The following is a 20,489-nucleotide window of genomic DNA, read 5'->3' as shown; positions in this document are numbered from 1 at the left end:
CTCTCACTCCTCAATGGAATGGCCGAGAATCGAACCCGCGACCACCGAGGTGGGAAGCAAACACCATACCAACCACGCCACTGAGGCGCTTTTCAAGGATTGTAATCTAAGATTTTGCCCCAGGGGTAAGTGCTTGGACCTATGGGGTCATTTGGCGCTGAAAGGGTAATTGAGAGTAGAGGAAGTTTGAAAGGTGTACCAGGAGGAAACCTTTCAGTTTCACTATGAAACTATTGTTAGAAGAGGGTGGAAAGTAAGATGCAATAAAGAGAATACAAATGGAGGTATATACAGTAAAAGGAATGAAAGGGGCAGCAGCTAAGGGACAAAGGGACCCTACAAAAAACCTCAAGTAGTTATGCCTACGGTCCACCACGTGAGATGCACTGATGGGTACTAACCTCCCTACAGGGAGTTTCATGGGCATCTAGGGAATAATGTAAGTGAGGTTTTGTGCAACATAAACTATAGAAAATAGTCAGTATTTCATTAGCCATGAAATACACTTTTGTGGTGCAAATACCTTTCAAGTTATCAAAATCAAGAACCCCAATGAAGGCTTCCTTTGAGCACTCAGGATTTTCAAGATTTACACGTTCACTCTGTGAATAAAAAAAATATTCTTTTTTACCATAAACGGATATTTCCTCTCTCTGTAACAAAACAAAAACTTTTCAGAAGACCACAAGGAGGTTAATAAAATAATTATTTTTCCATGGAATTTTTTATTATATTGTATATATAATTTTCTGTACATGTGGAAGTTGGCACAAGGCCACTGGATGCCAGACACAGTCTTTAATCATCAGTTGCCTTTGAGACACACTCTGAAAACCAGGGTAGAGAGTAAGACTAGGGGTAAGAGAGGTGAAGTGAGGGGGGGGGGAGGGGGAGGGGGGAGGTGAGGCCAAGAAAGGAAAGGTAGATAATCTGAGTTTTTTTTCCTTTAGATTCTGTTACAGTATACAAGCAATATGAGAATAGGTACTGACTGACACACCCGGGGAGGTCGTAAGGGTTAGAGACTAGGAGACCAAACACACAAAGTGAGTCACAGCATTATGTACTAGTAGTTAAGTAAATAGCATGTACTATACGGCATGAATGATTTAAGGGTAGGAAAAGGAGCCAGTTGTCTTGTAAAAAGTAGTCAGCAATTTGCATTATTTTAGATCATGACCAAGACCTGAAGTTGGACTAAAAGCTCCGGAGCTTTTTTTAACCGTGGCTTTAGAATTGTAGTAGTACATATCAAGCTTTTCTTGTACAGGAAATGAAGAGGAAGAAAGTAGAGCAGTAGGGAATACCTCAAGTTTCAAGAAAAAAGCTACACATAGAATACAAACAACAAAATATAAGTTTTTTATATACAAACTGTAATTAAAAATATAAATGGGGCAAAATGAAGCAATCAGCAATCGCCACCTTTGGAATACCGACCCTCCTCCTCCTTCTGCTACAGCACAAACTTCTCAAGACTGAAGAAACACACAAACTAGAGCAGTCAGTCTGTTCACCCAACTATATCAAATTAAGAGTACAACTGCCTTTTACATAATAAAAAGATATACTTTGAAAAAATTGATGTTTCAAAATCAAGAGACAGAATAGAATCAAAATATTGCCTATAAGTACTTATCTGGAAAAACAAATGAAGGACAGGAATTCATATACATGAAAATATTACTACTTGGGGTTAGCACAGTATAAACATACGAAAAAATAACAATATTCATATTATCGAGATGAAAAATTTCTGGCCATGAAAAGACAATGTAGACTTCAAATGTGCACATCACACATGATCAGAAGTTCAACCACAGGACATAAAACACTAACTTCTACCATGTGTACACAGATTCCAGCAAGTTCACTTTTGTGACAAATGGGGAAGTACATGTACAAGAGTTTTTCGAACTACCTTTTTCTCAAAAGCATGCATGCGATATAACTTTCCGACGTAACAGGTGAAAAGGGGATATCTTTGCAATTCAAGGACTAAATCACAGCCTTTAAAAGAGTAACATGTCTTATTTACCTATTTCTTTTTAGTCTAGAAATGAATTATGGACTGTTCTTCAATTTCCACACATTTTTCCATCTCCTACAGAAGCATTTTTTTTCAAGGTTCGATTACAAGGCTTATTGCACATGAGGTGTGCTTCTGAGGTAACACACACACACACACACACACACACACACAGGCTGCTGGTATCAATCCATTGTGATACAGATGAATTTCCAGGTGAGCAAAAATGTTATTAAAAAGCATCATAGTACAATATGCATAAAAATACCATCAGTGAAGCCAAAACGACTTTATTTATGGCCAGAATTCTAATAAAAATTATGGTAAAATTTTGAAAAAGATAGATTTGTGGCTAAAACCCAATAATATTCATGGGTAGTACACATCACATATATTGTCAGTTTTCATCTTAAGTTGCAGTCTACCCAAATACATACAAGGCAAAAGGTGAATGTTTACAAACACGATTTGTGACTTTGTTTCAAGCAGAAACCCCAACACAACAGAAGCAGCATTTGACATGAAATTCTCTGAATAATGGCTTCCAACAAAAACACAGAATGGCCCTACTGTCCCATGCATATAAGGAGTTCCTTCTTGAGCATTCATTAATAAATTATAAGTCCTCATTCATGGTTCAAAGTGCACATAGTTATCACTTCTTTCTACTTTATGTAAAACTCTTATAAAAACAGAAGTCTGAATGTCAGAATGTCTTTGGTCACTCCATTGCATTCATACTGGAATTAGGATATCAAAAGCATGAAAATAAAGTGCCAAGAGATTTGTGGCAATTCAAGATTGTCTCTCTTAGTGTGAAGTTAAAATTGACCTAACACTGAGAAAACCATTGACATGACTTCTTTAAAATTGTTACCTCTGCAATCGGGACCCAGTGCTGATATACTCCATCAGTGATACATCAATTCAATCTCAATAATATGAATATTCAAATTACTTTCGTAATTTACTTTTCAGCAATTTTTTTTTATATAAATGGATGGCTTTATCACTTCTATCTGGCAGTATATATAACCATTTAGGTTAAAATATATATTATATAAGCATATCATCTGGTCGATTAACTTACACAATCTTAACCCATAATTGCACATGACAGTGAAAGAAATGTAAGAAAATGCCTATGTAGTTTTAACACACTGTTTTCCTTTTTAAACAATAAAAATAAATTGTAAGATTAAAAACAAAAAATGCATTCCCCCATCTTCTAACTAGGGGTTACTTAATATTTTTACAAAAGATACAAAAACACTGAATTTACAATATACACCTTTTACACAGCTTCCAAAATAACTGGTTAAACAAACAAACATCAGTAACTGTATACCCTCACAAATAAACAGTTACCAGTCGTAAATGTTATGCATTTTCACAGGTAGATTGGACTGCAGTTGTCAGTAACTTTTGTCAGGGCATTGGAACTATAGCACACTGAACATTGAGAGTACACAGTTTTTTTTTTTTTTAAAGTCATGAATCTGCAGGTATACGTACACCAGCATGCTTATTTTGTTTCAGCAATATCCTCATGTCTTGGGTGTGGAGGGTTACATTGACTCATGCCAGTCATGTTGGCATTCACTAGCTGGCTAAAGTGCTGACTAGCTAACCAAATTCCAAACTAGTTTCATACGTATATGCCATACATCAGTACTGGATCCAAGCCCTTCATCAGCAGCAGCATCAGCAGATTTGATCTACCTGGCACATCATTTGTTTAGTAACCAGCCATGGTTTTAGCACCATTAGAAAAAACCACCCAACAAGCTCACCTTATTGACATATAATAATAATAATAATAATTATAATAACAAAAGATTTGTTTATTCTATAAAGGTACTTTACATCAGAGGTAAGAAATACAAATTCACGATCAGTTGGAAATATGTTAGACTTCATAAGTCACGATTATCACCAATTCCAGTTACACTGAAGGTGTCCAATAGAAGCACTGAGCTCGCGTCAGAAGCTCACTTTCATCAGCACCGGCACATCACCACTGCTCTAATGTAACCCTGCTAAAAATAAGGGCACTGGGAGTCATGGTAATAATAATTAAGTAACATTCTTAAATATATATTTATATATATATATTCATCAACACTAAGCCTCCTTTCAGGTGTAAGTGGGATAACATGTGTAACAAGTTAAGTAGCCACTATCAACGCAGTCGTCATTGTCGTGTACTCAACTGAGTCGAGTCCGACCGCTTGGGTGGAGGAGGAGGAGGTTTCTTACGACAAGGTGTGGTTTGTGAGAGCCTGTGAAGGTCTTCTGCGTGTGGAGGTGGAGAGGGCTGTAATGTGTAACTACCCATAGGTTGCAATGTCTCTACATTGTCATTACTTGGCTGAGGAGGGGAACCATGGGGAGAGAGATTTTCATACAGACTACCATAGTGTTCTTGTATCCAAGCTCCAACATTGCGCTCGGCTTCACTTGGTAAAATTGGGTCTCTAAAACCTAACACTTCGTGTGGCATTTTATCAAAATCTTTACACTTCTGCGCCACTTGCCACTTCTTTTGCATCACACGTTGTAGATTATTGAGGAAAGCACGGGGAGGAGTAAACTTACTGCCTGGACTATCCAAGCGTCCAGGCATTGTGAGTCTCGTCGAGTCGGAACGTCGAGGAAGGGGCGGCTTCGCTGTTGGAGAGTCTGGAGTTGGAGGGATATTTTGCACGTCGTCAAGGAAAGTTATCCTCTTGACTTTCTTTTGAGGACTCTTCTGTGGTTGTGCATACACAGGTTGTCCTCCAGTAGGTGATTGAGGGGGAGGTGGCAAAGGAGCATCAGGATGCCAACCTCCATTATGACTTGAAGTTGGTGTGGTTGCTTGAGGACTAGACCCATTGAGGGTGCCGTTATGAGCACGTAATTCAGCTAAATATGGTGGAGAAGAGTAAGTTGCAGAATCACTAGAATCCCGACGAGGTTTAGGAGCTACCGCTGGTGGAGTTACAGACTGATATACTGGTGAGCCATACACTGGAGAACCAGGACCTCTCGGTTTTGTCGGCTTTGGCGTTGTTGGCGGTGGCAATGGTAAGCCATGAGGAGGTGGACTTGGAGCACTAGTGGTGTTGCTATTGGTGCTAGCTGACTGGATCACATTGGCATGAGCAGGTAAAGGTGGTGCAGCACTGTTATGTGGAGGACTACAAGGCTTGGGTGGACTAGGTGGAGGCGGTGGTGGTAAGGAAGTAATACTGGCCATCATGAGATCTTCTGGATTGATAGGAGGCAAGGATGCTTCATCAGGTGGAGGAGGAAGGGAATTTAAACTAAGAGTAGAGGCCAGTAATTCCGGAGGTGGTGGAGGTAATAACTCCATTGCACACGGTTCAGTTAATTCTGGAGGGGGTGGGGGTAAGGGCAAGCTGTCCATCTCTTCTTCCTGAGGCACTGGGCTAGTCATAGTACTGTTAGCATTATTAGAGGAACTGCTGTTCACACTACTACGGGACTGTGTCACAGAATTTCGTCTACGTAGGGTGTTTACTTCTTCAGTGATTGAGCGACGCACACTTTGCCGCACTGCTGATCCCCTGGCTGGGGAGTCGACGGCATCTTCTCCCTCGACCTCCTTCACTAGCAGCCTTGTTGTCGATGTAAGGGGTAATTTAGGATTACTAGACGGTTTTCTTTTGATGGTCCCCTGTGGAAAGTCAGATTCAAAACCGTGCTCTCCAGTGGGAGTACCAGCTGAAGACCTTTCACTTAGGCACCCACTCGAACTACTAGATGAGCCACTCTTAAGACTATCCTGGCGCCATACTGGCGTCCGGCCTAAGGTGTTCACCGGAGTATCTTGAGACGAAGACCCTGCCGATGACTGTGCATCGTCTCCTCCATCGTCTCCATCGACAACACTAGGAGTTAGGCTGGGGGCTAAACAGGAGTCCAATGAGCGTGATTCTGAAGATGGTGTTGTAGCCTGTGATGGTCCTTGTGATCCAGTACCCAAGCCACTCTGGCCAGCCATAGATGCAATGCTGAATGATCGAGATGATGCTAACATGTCGATGTCTTCCTGTGCCAGATCTTCAACTAGTGCACGGTAATTCTCCAGAAGTCGCCTTCCACTCTGAAATCAAACAATATATTACTTTAGAGGTAAGTAATACAAACTAATATCCAGAAAAGCATTTTCTCTGTTCAATAACAGAGCTGAACTCAATACTTAATAAAGTGCAGTATATTAACAAACTGGTCTATTAATTACATGGAAAATAAATTCAGAAATACATTAATTATGGTAACACAAATACGTACTGTATTAATTCACAATATACATTTATCCTGATTTGGTGTAGCATGCAGTGGAACTATGCAGTACTATACTGTTATTCATATTCCAATATTAGATTTGGATTAACTTTGGGCAACATGTGATATCAGACAAACAAATATAATAAGGTATTTTCATTAATGGACCTAAGTGGTGTTGGTAAACTGTATACAACGAAGGCAAGTTGGAAGTGGATGTTGGTTACCAATGTACAGTATATATGAATAAGAGAGACATGTTCTTAAGATGTAAATGAGGAAATAAAAAAGCATAATATAATGGACAAGGGCTTGAAAATACAGAATAAAAAATTGGAAGGTAAAAACTAATGGAATAGTGCATAAAAATAGCAACATAAGAGTTTTGTGTGATATTGGAAAGACACAGGTAGAGATATACAATGGGCAATTGAAGAGAAAAAGAACTTCAACCTCTGCCAAAGGAAAAACAGGAAAGGACTACGATGCATAGAGGTAGAAGAGATGGCATCGGCTGAGATTATTTTGGAGAAATGGAATCAGAATCTCAACACAAGATGCAAATGGACAAATTTATGCTGAAAAGACAGAAATAATGGAATGATGGAAGCAATATGGTGAGAGGGACCAATAGAGAATGTGACATATGATGATGTTAGGACTTAAGAAAGGCTTTAGAAATATGGAAAGTGGAACAAGCAACAATTTGCTATAAGGCAATTGAGAACTAATTGTGAGTGAACTGATTATAAAAAAAACCTGAGAAGTGATGAAAGTAATAAATATGGAAGTAGCAAGACAATGGCCAGGAAACGAAATCCATAAAACAATAATGAAAAGTTCAAGTAAATATACAAATGATATTGGAATTCAAGCAGTAATTGCACAAGACAGAGGAAAATGGAGAGAACTCATTTTGTCCTATCTCATGAATGAAATATATGACAATATGATGTTAGTGGTGATGATGCAATGCAGCATAGTGTATAGCAGTATACAATATGTGTAGTTTTCTGTGTGATAACAAAGTGACACTTCAGAATTAGTGACACAAGACTGAAAAAATGGCTTCAACAAACCTTGGCTATCCGAATGCCCATAACCCACTGGGCTAAAGTCCGTGGATCCTCAGCACATAAATATTTTATGTATTTACTACTTTTAGCTTGAAGATGCGGGTGCTTTATGGCAAAGCACCAATCACTTGGTGCTTTGTATTTCTTCTTCCAGCCAACTCCATAATAAACCTGAAACAAGATTTTAATAGCAATTAGTACTTATTTTTTCAAGCAGTTCATGAACTTCCAACAATTAGGGTTTAGGTTTACAGCTAATATAAAAAACCTCTTATGAGCATAAATATATGTAGACCAAATGGTCATGCTGTTATTTTAAACTGTTTTCTTAACTCACTGCTGCTAATATACGTAGAAACTACCAAGTTTAGGAAAATAGCTAATCATATCAAGTACTACTACTGTACTGAGAAAACATTAATTTCAATTGTGTGTACATATATTTAGGCACAAAGATCATAATATGACTTCAATTCTTTGTTTAATGTTGCAAACATAAAAACTGTCCTAATAATTTCTTTTGTTAAACGTGTTACAAAATTATGAGACATCGAATACTAAATAATCAAATTACTTAATTAAAACATTCTATATTTAGGTTCAAACCATTTCTAGATTAACAAAGGATGAAAATTCATGTAGTGCTCTAAGCCACTAACGAATAAAAAATAGAAATTTGTGAACAAAGGTTTATATTGAAAAATTTGCCTATAGGGAAACCTATGCTATCTTAGATATAGAGAATAATGATTGTCAAAATCTAACACTGACAGCAACAAATATTCTTACTTCTACCCTGAAGGTTGAAATTACAACTTCCTTGCACACTGGAATTAACATAAAACATACCTGATTGACCTCCAAAGTTGTCAGACAAACTAGATCTTTGGACGACCGGGAAGACTTTCCCTTTGGGCAGTAATATAATCCTGACGCCCGCAAAACGAAATAATATTTCTTCCACACTTTCTTTCCTTCCGATTTGAGAAACAGAGGTCCTTCGACTTCTGGAACACCTACACCCGTACTTGAGAAGAACTCCTGTAAGAAAAAATAAAATAAAATAAATAATAATAAAAAATAGGTAAAGGCTAACCAAATAATTTGACATAGCATTTTGTCACCTATGAGGGAAAGGCTACTTGCTTCTTGCAAATCCAGTATATATTGCACATCTGCAGAGTATATTAGAAATTCAATGGATAAAATCTGGTAAAACTTTAGGTTAATCACTATAACAAGAACTATACTGCTTATGCAAGAAATGCTTGAGCACAAAGTTAAATTAGGTGTATTCTCATAAATAAATATTCTGATTATCATTATTTTCTTTAGCTTTTCTGACAATAGGAAAGACTGTGTGCCTGTGTTAGGCCCTATAAAAGTGATCAAGTACCAAAACATTAACCATGGATAATTTTCAGTTAGGCTTACTCTTTCATAAGTCTTCTCCAGTCCTTATTACATTATTTTAGGATACAAAGCTATAATAAGTAAATTTAATAAATAATAATTAAATTAATATAATCATTAATAAAATTCATTAATGCTAAAGTATCACATGGAAATGTTACCTCTATTAGCGTATTTCTTCCTTCATCATCGAGGTCAGAGTTCTTCTGTGAAGAAGAACCTATAAGGATGTACTGTTCAGGTCGTAAAAATAGGTCATATTTATCTGGCCTTTCGAGGAACAATAACTTATTTTTACTATCACGTGTCCAGAGAAGAAGGTTTTCCACCAGCATCTCGTCGTCTTCATATATTCTCTCTGTAACAGATTTAAAATGTACAGTAATTAACAGTACGAATTCAAGTTTAGTGTACGACCTAATCAAAATTAAAATCTCTGTGCAGTCCTCAATATTATATGAAATACAGAATATACTCATTCTCTCTACCTAAACGTTTAAGAATTATGTAGATCTCCTAAATACAGTGCATTTAAGGTCTGCAAAAACAAATATTGTACCCTGTTGAGGCATTGCAACAGAACTTCATCACTGTACTGTAGAGTACTCACCCATATAGAGATCTGGGATATGTTCAACAACTGCCCATTTGGGATCCATTCTAACATGATTCTTATCTGCCAACAACCTTGTTACATGGACTACTGTCATCTTTTCATCCACAAGGAGAGATTTTGTAGAGCCATCAGAGGTGAAAGCTTTTATAAACAACTTTTTGACATTGGCCTCTTTGATTTTTTCCAGAGCCATTTTTATCTTCTCTGCTTTCAATTTAGCTGCCTGTTCCGCCTGAGGAATAAATGATATTTAATAAATATTTAAATGAAATAATCTGTATGGTACATAAAAGAGCTGTTACTGTAATAATGGAACCAGAGGTTAATTTTTTCTGTTAAGTCACAACCTACAGCTTTTAACATTGCTTGTGGTCTAGAATATAATGATCTTTCCCCTCTTACCTGTGCTGCATGTTTTGTAGGGTCATGACGGGATCCAGCACTACCTGAAGCTCCGCTGGAAGCTGAACTTTCAGAAGATAACATGGATACATTATCACTGAACGCAGAGTCATTATCAGGGCTGTCTGTTCTTGCTGGAATGAGAAATGAGTTATTCAGTAAGTTGCCTTTGTAGAGTAACTTCTAACTTTTGAAACTGTGGCTACTCCTGACATACGTATATGTTTTACTACATTTAGTCTTAATCAAGCCTGTTACACATCATGACAACATTGCAGGTGAAGTCAACTTCATCTTATCAAACTAAAGGAATCAAATGTGTATCAGTTTTATTTCTTACAGTGCTAAATTACAGCTATTCAAAATTATCTATCAAAGAATAAGAATTCTTGAAGTCAAAACTGGTAGCAATTGTGTTGATTTTGAAGGACGTTTTCTGGCTTTGGCATCGAGTTAATATATGTAGCATCATGACAGCTCTCCCTTACCCATGGTTGTGTTTGAAACGTCCACATCCACATTCAAAGGCTCAAACTTGGTCCTGTTTCCAGAGTTGGACCTCGAATGACTCTGTCTTTGCTGTTGTGGATGCAGCTGTTGATAATGGCCCTGCTGGGACTGCTGCTGTTGTTGCTGCTGCTGCTGTTTGGGCTGCATTTTGTCTGTGAAAACAAGAAGATTCCTGAACTGTACAGTAAAGCACTCAGCAAAGGTAAATTACTACAGCATAATGGCATACACAGGGTGCTCTTCTACGAGTAATAAGTATACTCCTTAGGTAATAATAAATTTATCTCTTGAGGTAACAGTAGAGCATATAACCTCTGGAGTAATCATTCCTTTTTATAAAACAAAATATATTATGTCGTTAATTTAAATGACCATGTTATAGCAGACTTCTTTCATGTACGCAATATGTGAGACTCTTCTTTAGGCAAGGGCAAACTTATTTAATTTTAAAACAGAATTTTCAGTATGAGGGGAAATGCAAAATAAGACAGTTCAGAGGGGAAAGGAACAGTGCTTGAAAAACAATATGTAATTACAAGCAGGCAAGATGATACAGTTTTGATGAAGAGACTGAAATGCCTTAATCTTTTATATTAACACCAAATGTTTAAGAAAACCTGTTTACACCAGTTAAGCTATGACTATGTCAACTTCCTTGTCTGAATTTTTGTCCGTTTAGCCAATGGAATGGCTAAAATTAAGGAAGAAAACTAAAATGTTATTTAAAAAAAATGCAATGAAATGACTTGGATACTGAAACTCTTCAAACTGAAAAGTGAATCTACTCTGTTTATCAAAAAAGCTAGAGTAACAAGGACAATCTAAAACATTAGGTTATAACATTGAAACTACTTTATCCTACTAAAAAACTTCAAAGCTTCCTTTACCTATTATTTGAACTCCTGACGTCGTTGACTTAACAGACGAAGGTGCATTCACACCAGAGGAGGACGAAGAGGCCGGTGGAGTTTTGGAGGAAATCTCAAAATCAAACTGCGTCTCCAAGGCGCACAGCTCTCCCAAGATTGCATCCAATTCAACGTCGCCGGAATCTGTCGGGGGAGGAGGACCGCGAGATCTCAATAATGGATAGGATGGATTTCATGGCAACGATGAAAAAAAAAAATGCATTTGGTGTCCAGTGCCACCTTGCTTGGATGTGCATTTCAGCTTGCTTCCATATAGGAATTAGGGGCACAAGTGTTCTTATTACCTCTTAAGGAATGGTGCATAATTGACTAGTCTAATGAACATGACTTATGACTGGTAAGTGGCTCTCAAACTTAATAAATAAAAGAATAAAATACAATTCGACCTCCAGAGACGATTCTTGAAAGGCATAGGTTATTAGAGACGATAAGAAAATGCCCCAAAATGGGAGACAATACTTCTGGAGTCCAAGTGCCAGATAAGTTTAGTTGTACAAAGAAAGGATAATACTGCCTACAGTTATATGAACTTACACTTCACAAAATTCAGTGTAATGAAATTGCCACATGAATAATGGTATTTATATCCTTAATCAGTGGGGCACAACGTAATGTAAACTTATCAACATTTACTGAATTAATTTGCAAAGTTTGGTACAAACTATATGATCACATGCACAAATTGTATTGGGTGCATTCCTGACTTTCGAAAAGTATCCTCAATATAACATTTTAATAATAATAATAATAATAAATAAATAAATAAATAAATAAGCACGCCTATTCACTGCATCACTCACCTTCCAAATTTGCTCTGGAAAATCTGTGGGCGTCGATCCTGGGCGGATGTGGTTTTTCCCGCCTCTGCACACTACTTGACACGCCGCCACCCACATTGCCGCCCACTTGCTCCAAACCCTGGTGGGAGAAAAGTACAGTTAACAATTTTAATCATTCCGTCGTCCCCAAATAATGCAATATACTTATTCGCTCACATTCAATGTGCGCAACAGCTGGTAAATACTTATGGGTAAAGAAATCGAAGTTGGTAGTGGATAGTAGACCTATATGCCTAATAAAATGGCGGAAATTAGTGGATAGTAGACCTATAGACTTAATAAGAGGCCGGAAAATAGTGGATAATAGACCTATGGGTTTAATAAAACGCCGGAAAGTTGTGGATTGTAGACCTATGGTCATAATAAAACGCCAGAAGGTTTTGAAAAAAAATAATTACGATTTTTTTCTTAAGCTATTTAATAATCTTTTTATACTGTTGCCTTAACCCCAGTGAAGAGAATGCAAGTCACAACTGGCAGTTTCCAATTGAATCGAAGTTTATATTTTCCCGACATCGAGACAGCACGGAATGGCATCGTGACTCTAACTTCGTGTTTGCAATTAACCGGAATGAGGTGGTTCGAGTTCCTTCAGTCTGCAATTGCAAGATTGGAGGAGATCCGGTCATTGAAATAGAAATCGGTGGATCGAAGTCGATCTCTAGTATGAAAAAATAGGGCTAAAAAAAAAAAAAAAAAAAAAAAAAAAAAAAAAAAAAAAACTACCAATACGAAACATTAACAAAACGAAATCATTTTCAAAACGATTTAAAAACTGATAAAAAAAACACTCGCGTTAATGCGAAAAAAATAATGTTCAAAATTCTTTCATTATAAGCTGAACTTGACTGCGAATCGTAACAATATTAAACACTAATTAACGCTATTTCTAGCTACTGATGCTAATATTCTTACAGCGAAAAGGAATCTACACAGGTGACACTTTTAAATAGCGCAGAACCTGCGCCAAAAATAATTTCTTGCAATATATATAAAATGTAAATAAAAATAACAGAAAGTAACATCATAAAGGTTGTAACACTGCAGGAGTAAAAATTCTATGATTTATTGTCTGTGATAATCGTTCGATACTTTGAACTGTACCGAACAAAACATATACTTCAGCATAAAAAAATATTCTATGCTAATTTATGATAAAAAAAAAAAAAAAGTCAACAGTTCTGTCAAAAATGGTCAGAAAAGTCACCATTTCCAATGATTCTTGAAATTCCATTATATCATACTGAAAAGGTTCGATTTTTGGTATCGATGAAGTATAACACTGACTCCTAGTTTATCATGGCGCTCATCAACATAGTCATTCTAAAAAAAAACACCTTTGCCTGTTGCAAGTAATTACAAGTGGCTGAATATTCCTGAACCTGGGATATAAAGAGCGGTTGGTGCGCCACGCATATCTAATGAACATCATAAAAGAGACAAGAACATAACAGAGCCACAGGACCGTTTGATGCATTACTCAGCCATTTCCCAGCATTTCCGCCTCAATCCGGTTACGACCGAGCGATCTTAGAAGAAGAAGAAAAAAAAAACATAAATGTATATACCTGCCGAGGGAGCAGGCTGTCGAACCGAACAATAGCAGTAGTCCGAATTCGTGCAAAGGATAAATTTATCTTTGCTAGAATGACTAGACCTATCACGCCTGAGCCACCTCCTAGACCTATATCACAGTTGTGTCAACCCTGCTAGACCTATATATATATATATATATATATATATATATATATATATATATATATATATATATATATCACATCTGTATCAACCTCCTACGCTTATCACATCTGTATCAGTCTGCTAGACTTGTCACATCTGTATCAATCTGCTAGACTTGTCACATCTGCGTCAACCTGCTAGACATATCACATCTGCATCAATCTGCTACACATAACACATCTGTGCCAACCTGCTAGACTTAACATATCTGCATCGACCGGTAAGCTAAACCTATCGCATCTGTATCAACCTTCTAAACCTACTACATCTTTATCAACCTGCTAGGCATCGTATCTTTATAAATCAGATTTAAAAAGATACGATGTCTTGCAAAGGTGTAGTAGGTTTAAAAGATTGATAGTTGATACAGATGTGATAGGTCTAGCAGGTAGGTACAGTTGTAATATGTCTGGCAGATTATCTGCTAGACATAACACAACTGTATCAATTTCCTAGACCTACCACATCTGTGTCATTCTGCTAAACCTACTATCAGATCTTATCAACCAGCTAAACCTATCACGTCTGTATCTATCTCCTAGACTTATCACATCTGCATCAACCAGAATATATTTGGGCGAGGGATCCTCTCTCTCTCTCTCTCTCTCTCTCTCTCTCTCTCTCCACCAGGACCATATTGTGGAGGGAAATCCTTCTTGCAAAATTTGGAACAGAGAGTTCGTATTTCAATGACGTCCTCTGTTTAGTTCAAAACGGTTATCTAAGTACGAGAGGACGGTGATATATGAACATCCCTCCTTATAATATCTACACGTAATCCTTTGACGTCCCTGACTAAATACAAGGAAATCCCTCATGGCGTTCTGCAAGGTTGTTTATTGTAACTGTTTCACATCGAAGAGTTTTATTCATACTATTTTTGCCTTATCATAATTAATGTATAAAAGATATACATGTATTTATTTTGATACCAAGAAATGTTGATTACTGTAGAGTATAGTGTAGTGATAAAAGATACGATAATTTTTCACATGCAGACGATATATTTTGCGATAAATTTGGTGAAAAAACGATAATTTTGAATCATCAGTACGATATGTTGGTACAAAAAAATCTGGCAGCTCCTCGTCGAACAGCGATATTTGGCAAGATGTTGCGTCAGAATTGCAAAGACTGACTTTGCGTATTATGTGAATAAACTAGACAGGTTTGAAATAAATCTTTCAGGTCATGTTTCCTATAGTAGCTGATCGGAAATCATAGCAATTTTGATTTCCTGTGATCACCAATAAATACTGCAGTTTGACATACGATATTTTCTGTACCACTGCATCATATAATAAGACAATACGTTTCCACATAACCTCAATGTATAATGCACGCAAATACGACCTTGCCTTGGTTTGAACCGTAGCGAGTGGAGTGTTCTTGTAAAACCAGTTCTAGCGCTTTGTAAGCACATGTTAATCATCATAAATAAGAAAGACCTTGTTGATTGTTGGACACGAATTATTTTGCATAAATGACAGTGACTGAATATCTGATGATACTTGGTTCTTACCTTGGTCTACTTGCCTTCATATTCAAAGCACCAGGAATACATAATCTGATGCAGTTTAAAAGCTTTAATTTTTTTTTTTCGCAGTTTTGCTTTATGCACAGGGTGTGATTGTGGCACGTGCTTACGATGATTTGGCTTGCCCTAGCTGGAATATTAGTGTTCAAAGACTACCCCTTTCAGAGGTTCAATTTATTTTTGTACACTACGCAACAGCTGTTCAAGATTATAAATTGATCTATTATCTATTATAATCATCCCATGTTAGTATACTCGTCTTTTTTCACATATGGGCTATGATTTATTTCTTGAAAGCCTAATTACTTTCAAAAGTTGACGGAAGACAGCTTACTAATATATGCACTCATGCTAAACAATAATACAAGATAGGTGACACCTTTAACTAATTGATTCTATAACAAAAAACCGTTATCAATCAGTTTCTGTTCCATATACTCATTGACAGCACACCACCTCAGATGAGAGAGAGAGAGAGAGAGAGAGAGAGAGAGAGAGAGAGAGAGAGAGAGAGAGAGAGAGAGAGAGAGAGAGAGAGAGAATTCAACTTCACTGACCACCAAGGTCGCTGCTTCTCCCACTGGGGAAACACTTACGAAAGAGACCCGGGTTCCCAAGTCATGCAACTTGGGCATCATACGTGACCAATAGACCGAGGCAGAACGACTTATTCCACGCTCTCTCTCTCTCTCTCTCTCTCTCTCTCTCTCTCTCTCTCTCTCCTCTCCTCTCTTCTCTCTCTCTCAGGCTTCCCTTTTCTGCAAAGTGGATCGTAGGCTTAATTTCTTCTTTGATGCCGTCATCATTTCCATCCCTGAATCAATTCATTCCGCGTATTTTCCACGGCAAATCACCAAGAGAGAGAGAGAGAGAGAGAGAGAGAGAGAGAGAGAGAGAGAATCATTCCTGGTCGTTCAAGCGACAGAAGAATGTTCTAGTGTTGATGAGAAACAGATCTACAAAATCATCCTGTATTTTTGCTTGAGAGAGAGAGAGAGAGAGAGAGAGAGAGAGAGAGAGAGAGAGAGAGAGAGAATATCCCTAGGCGTGAGCATGAGAGCGAGAATCACTCTTGCAGGGCAACTATAGAACGTTCAGCCTACGTAGACTAACAGCAACTGTATATATGATTGGCACACATTCCAATATTTACCGTACAACCCAAACCACAGTACGGTCTAACCACAATGGCCATGGGGGTCTGGGTCCCTCTTCCGAAATTTGACCAATAAATAGAGATAAAGATCGTAGGCCTAAGGCGGTTATAGTTATCTCTTATCTCCCTGTTTACTAAATAAGAAACGATAACTTACATCCTGATTCCCTTCGGCGTCGATCTGGAACTGATTTTCGGCAGTAAAGGCCTGAATTTGAGCCAGCACCGCCTCCAGGCTGGAAAACTGGTCACAGCAGCTGTCAGATGCGTTGTCGCTGTGCACGGCCATATTGCAGTATGTGTGAGAGATTGTGTGCTTGTGTGTGTGTGTGTGTAAGTATGTGACGTTCAATTGACAAGACGTCTTGTTATTATTTCACTTCTCAATTGTTCCAAGTCATTTTAGCTGACATTGACTTCGTAATGGCTACGAAAATAAGTACGAATATCCACTCGTTATCGACTATAACACTACAGAGTTTTCTTCAGCTCTCTGTACGGACGTTTTTACAGATGCCCTTCTCAGATACCACCTTCTGTGGCCTTAGAGGGGACCACTGTTTCCATGCTAAGCGTCAAAACAAACCACCACCCGCTTGTGAACTATAATATCCCTTGTGATCAAACACTTTTGCACAAACACTGCCACCTAGAGAATCCCTCTTTTCTCTCGGTGAAATCTGACGCGATTTCTAAACACTGGCAAACACTTGGAAGGTTTAAAAAGCACAGTCTTTCTTTCAGAACAAACACACAAGTCGTCAGTCAGCAGCTCTGCCGAGTTCTAAATGAGGTAATGGTGAGTGCGTGTGAGTGAGTGGAGGAGTAGGAGTAGGAGGAGGGTTGAGTTAAAACCATCTCGCGTGTAACTAAGGAGTGGAGAGTGAGTGGGTGAAGCTGGAGATTTGTGTACCTCCCAACTTCACTGAGATGAACAGGACGTATTATGTCACGTAAAAGGCTGAATTCACTGAGGAACTTCGGGGGAAGACGCGTTGTCTTTGCGACCGCGGAGTACAACCTCCTACCTACTCCAACTCTGAAAAGTTACTAGAGTTCATTTAGCAGCACTTACAATAGTACACACACACACAAACACATCCCGTTCTCGTGAGCACACTGCCTACGTCACCGTTCGCGCGAGTTGCCAAGTATTATAATTGTTCGGATTTGGCTATGACACTTACATTTGCATATATGCCAATACTTTTGACAGATTTAAAGGGAGACTTATCTAACGCACGCCAACTAAGCTCGGAAATACGAAATAGAAAAGACGACACTGAGAGAGACGCATCTTAAAATACATATGACAGATATACCATACCTGGCAATTCAACCCGTGACGTCACTGGCCATTCAGGGGAAGAGTGACTGACGGTCAGTTTACGTCAGCTGTGACTCACCAACACACATACACACATACATACACACGCAGTATTTTCGCATAATGCATTCATTTTCCACACCTTTCTGCCCATCCGTTTTTTATAGCCCAACTTCCTGCTAAGACGATTACGCATCGCTACGAAGGAAATCTTGAAAATACACAATGGAGGTCACCTCACCTCACACCGGAAACGGCTTCCGCTTCCAGAGATTTCGTTTCGACTTTGGGTACTTCGGGTGCGGGCATCTATCTATACGCTGAGGACTTGGGCATGGGGCACCTCTTTTTTCTTACTCTGCCTCTGACCTAATGGTTCACATCCTGTCAGTCACGGAGTTGAGAGCTTTTCCTGATAAAATTTATAAATACAAAACAAACGAATGGGGCCACCTGTCAACAGTTCACACGAGAACCTACGTTAGCATAAACAGCACAAGGCATTGTTTACTTTCACTAAACACCTACAGCATTATAAAGCAGAGGGAAAAAGAAACACATGAACTCACGCCCACAGCAGAGACTTAGGATTTGACAGGTGAATACTAGGACCCTGACACACAGAATCACGTCATGTTTTATTTTGAAGACTTGACGATTTAGTCTTCATTCTCTCTCTCTTTTTTTTTTTTTTTTTTATTTATTGCCCATTTCATGCGTTTCCTGCTGTTTCACGATGCTTTTGGGATGTAGAAACACGAGTGTGTATCCAAGTGTAATATACATGTCCGTGCACAAACATACAGACATTTTTGAGATATAAGAACTTAAAATGTTATTGTCTACCATTCATTCATTATGAAAGTTAACTCATTGTTGTGATAAATGCAAATTCTGCGTCTATGCAGAAATAATAGACTTTTTACGTCTACTGCGACATTACTACAATTTTATCTAGGCCCAAAGGACGAGATGCTAGACAATAATATATTGTTAATTGAAAAATCAGTTTTAAAAATACATTGCAAAACTGGTGAGGCTCTTTCTCTCGTTTTTATATGTGTGCTTCTTCACTCACAATTATTCATATTTTCTTATTTATTTTATTTATAATTATTTATTTTGTTGCTTTGTGGGCTAAAATTAACCAAATTTTGAACCGCCAGTCTTACCTGACGGAACACTAGGAATAGACATGAACGCATAACATCACTAAATGAAAACAGCACCTCTGCTGATTAACGAACGACGTACCCTAGGCTCAAAATGAACCTGCGACCACGAAATTCGTCATCGTATTCTCGTATTCCCCCCCCCCCCCCCCCCCCCCCGGCTCAACCTGATACAAGATATCAAATTGTGACTTCAGTTTCCATGAGGATATCTCAAGCCTTGGTATCCTGAGTTTATATATACTGAAATCCGCCATGTCACAGGAAATGTTACTATATCCTTTGTGTACACTGAAACGTATGTGACACAGTATCCCAAGTTAGGACTGTAACAAGTTATGACTGTCAAGTTTAGACTGTAAAAAGTTTTAACTGTTACGAGTTATGACTGTTAAAAGGTGAACTGTACCAAGATGAACAGTAGCAAGTTTTGAATGTTACAGTTGAACTGTTACAAATCTGGACTGTCACTAAATATAACTGTAACAAGTTATGACTGTTACAAGTATAGACTGTCACAAGTGTAGACTGTAACAAATTATGACTGTTAAAAGTATAGACTGTAGTTTTGACTGTAACAAGCTTAGACTGTAACAAGATTTGACTGTTACAAGTTTTCACTGTTACAAATATTGACTGCCACAAGTTATGGCAACAACAAGTTTTGACTGTAAAAAGTTTAGACTGTAACATGTTTTGATGTTACAAGTTTTGACTGTAACAAGTTTTGACAGTTATAAGTTTTGACTGTAACAAGTATAGACTGTTACAAGTTCTGATTGTAACAAGCTACCTATGACTGTCACAAGTTTAGTCTGTAACATGTTTTGACTGTAAAAATTGTGACCACAGCAAGTACCGAACAAATGCTATCGTTTCCTCAGCTAAAACTTCGGTCATTTTCCCTGTCCAGTCTACAGCGACTGTGACACCTTCGAAATATCACTGTAATTCCAGTGGACGGTGAAACTGGCAAAGCAAAACAAAATAACAAGCAAATGAATAACGTATTCAACGCACACCAGGAATCTCATATATTTGTTAAGCACCAAATTAATATTTCAAAATAAAAAACATATCTTTTCCATCTATCTAAATAATCTTAACAGAGAGGGAGGGAGAGAGAGAGAGAGAGAGAGAGAGAGAGAGAGAGCGAGAGAGAGAGAGGCGGCACAACAGGCACCGGATTATTCTAGTTATTTGACAACCCTTGTATTCCTTATTAGCTAACAGACTCTCTCTCTCTCTCTCTCTCTCTCTCTCTCTCTCTCTCTCGAGAAAGCAAACTGGAAACACTACAAGGTCAACTAGATTGACATACAAACAGACATACGCAGGGAAAACTGCTATATACTACACTTCCTACATATCTATTCATATTTTAGGCAAGTAACATTTTTCGCTTAATAATTCCTACAACTGACGAATCTATTCTTTAATAATAATAATA

General features: G+C 38.0%; 1 protein-coding gene across 1 annotated transcript in view; it reads right to left on the bottom strand.

The window, feature by feature from the left end:
• Positions 1–705: 705 nt before the first annotated feature.
• The window catches only part of LOC135226382 (ras-associated and pleckstrin homology domains-containing protein 1-like), a gene marked incomplete in the record, with an annotated part of 281,217 nt that continues 261,433 nt past the window's right edge, over positions 706–20,489 (bottom strand). Inside the window, 9 exon segments of the mRNA XM_064265859.1 lie at positions 706–6,140; positions 7,402–7,569; positions 8,248–8,439; positions 8,973–9,169; positions 9,422–9,659; positions 9,830–9,963; positions 10,318–10,491; positions 11,227–11,391; positions 12,069–12,186. Coding sequence (XP_064121929.1) covers positions 4,224–6,140; positions 7,402–7,569; positions 8,248–8,439; positions 8,973–9,169; positions 9,422–9,659; positions 9,830–9,963; positions 10,318–10,491; positions 11,227–11,391; positions 12,069–12,186 — 3,303 coding nt within the window.

The sequence above is a fragment of the Macrobrachium nipponense genome, chromosome 14 (assembly GCF_015104395.2).
Source record: "Macrobrachium nipponense isolate FS-2020 chromosome 14, ASM1510439v2, whole genome shotgun sequence".
NCBI lineage: Eukaryota > Metazoa > Arthropoda > Malacostraca > Decapoda > Palaemonidae > Macrobrachium > Macrobrachium nipponense.
Note: the sequence above shows the minus strand (reverse complement) of the source record. Positions and strands in the feature narration are given on the sequence as shown.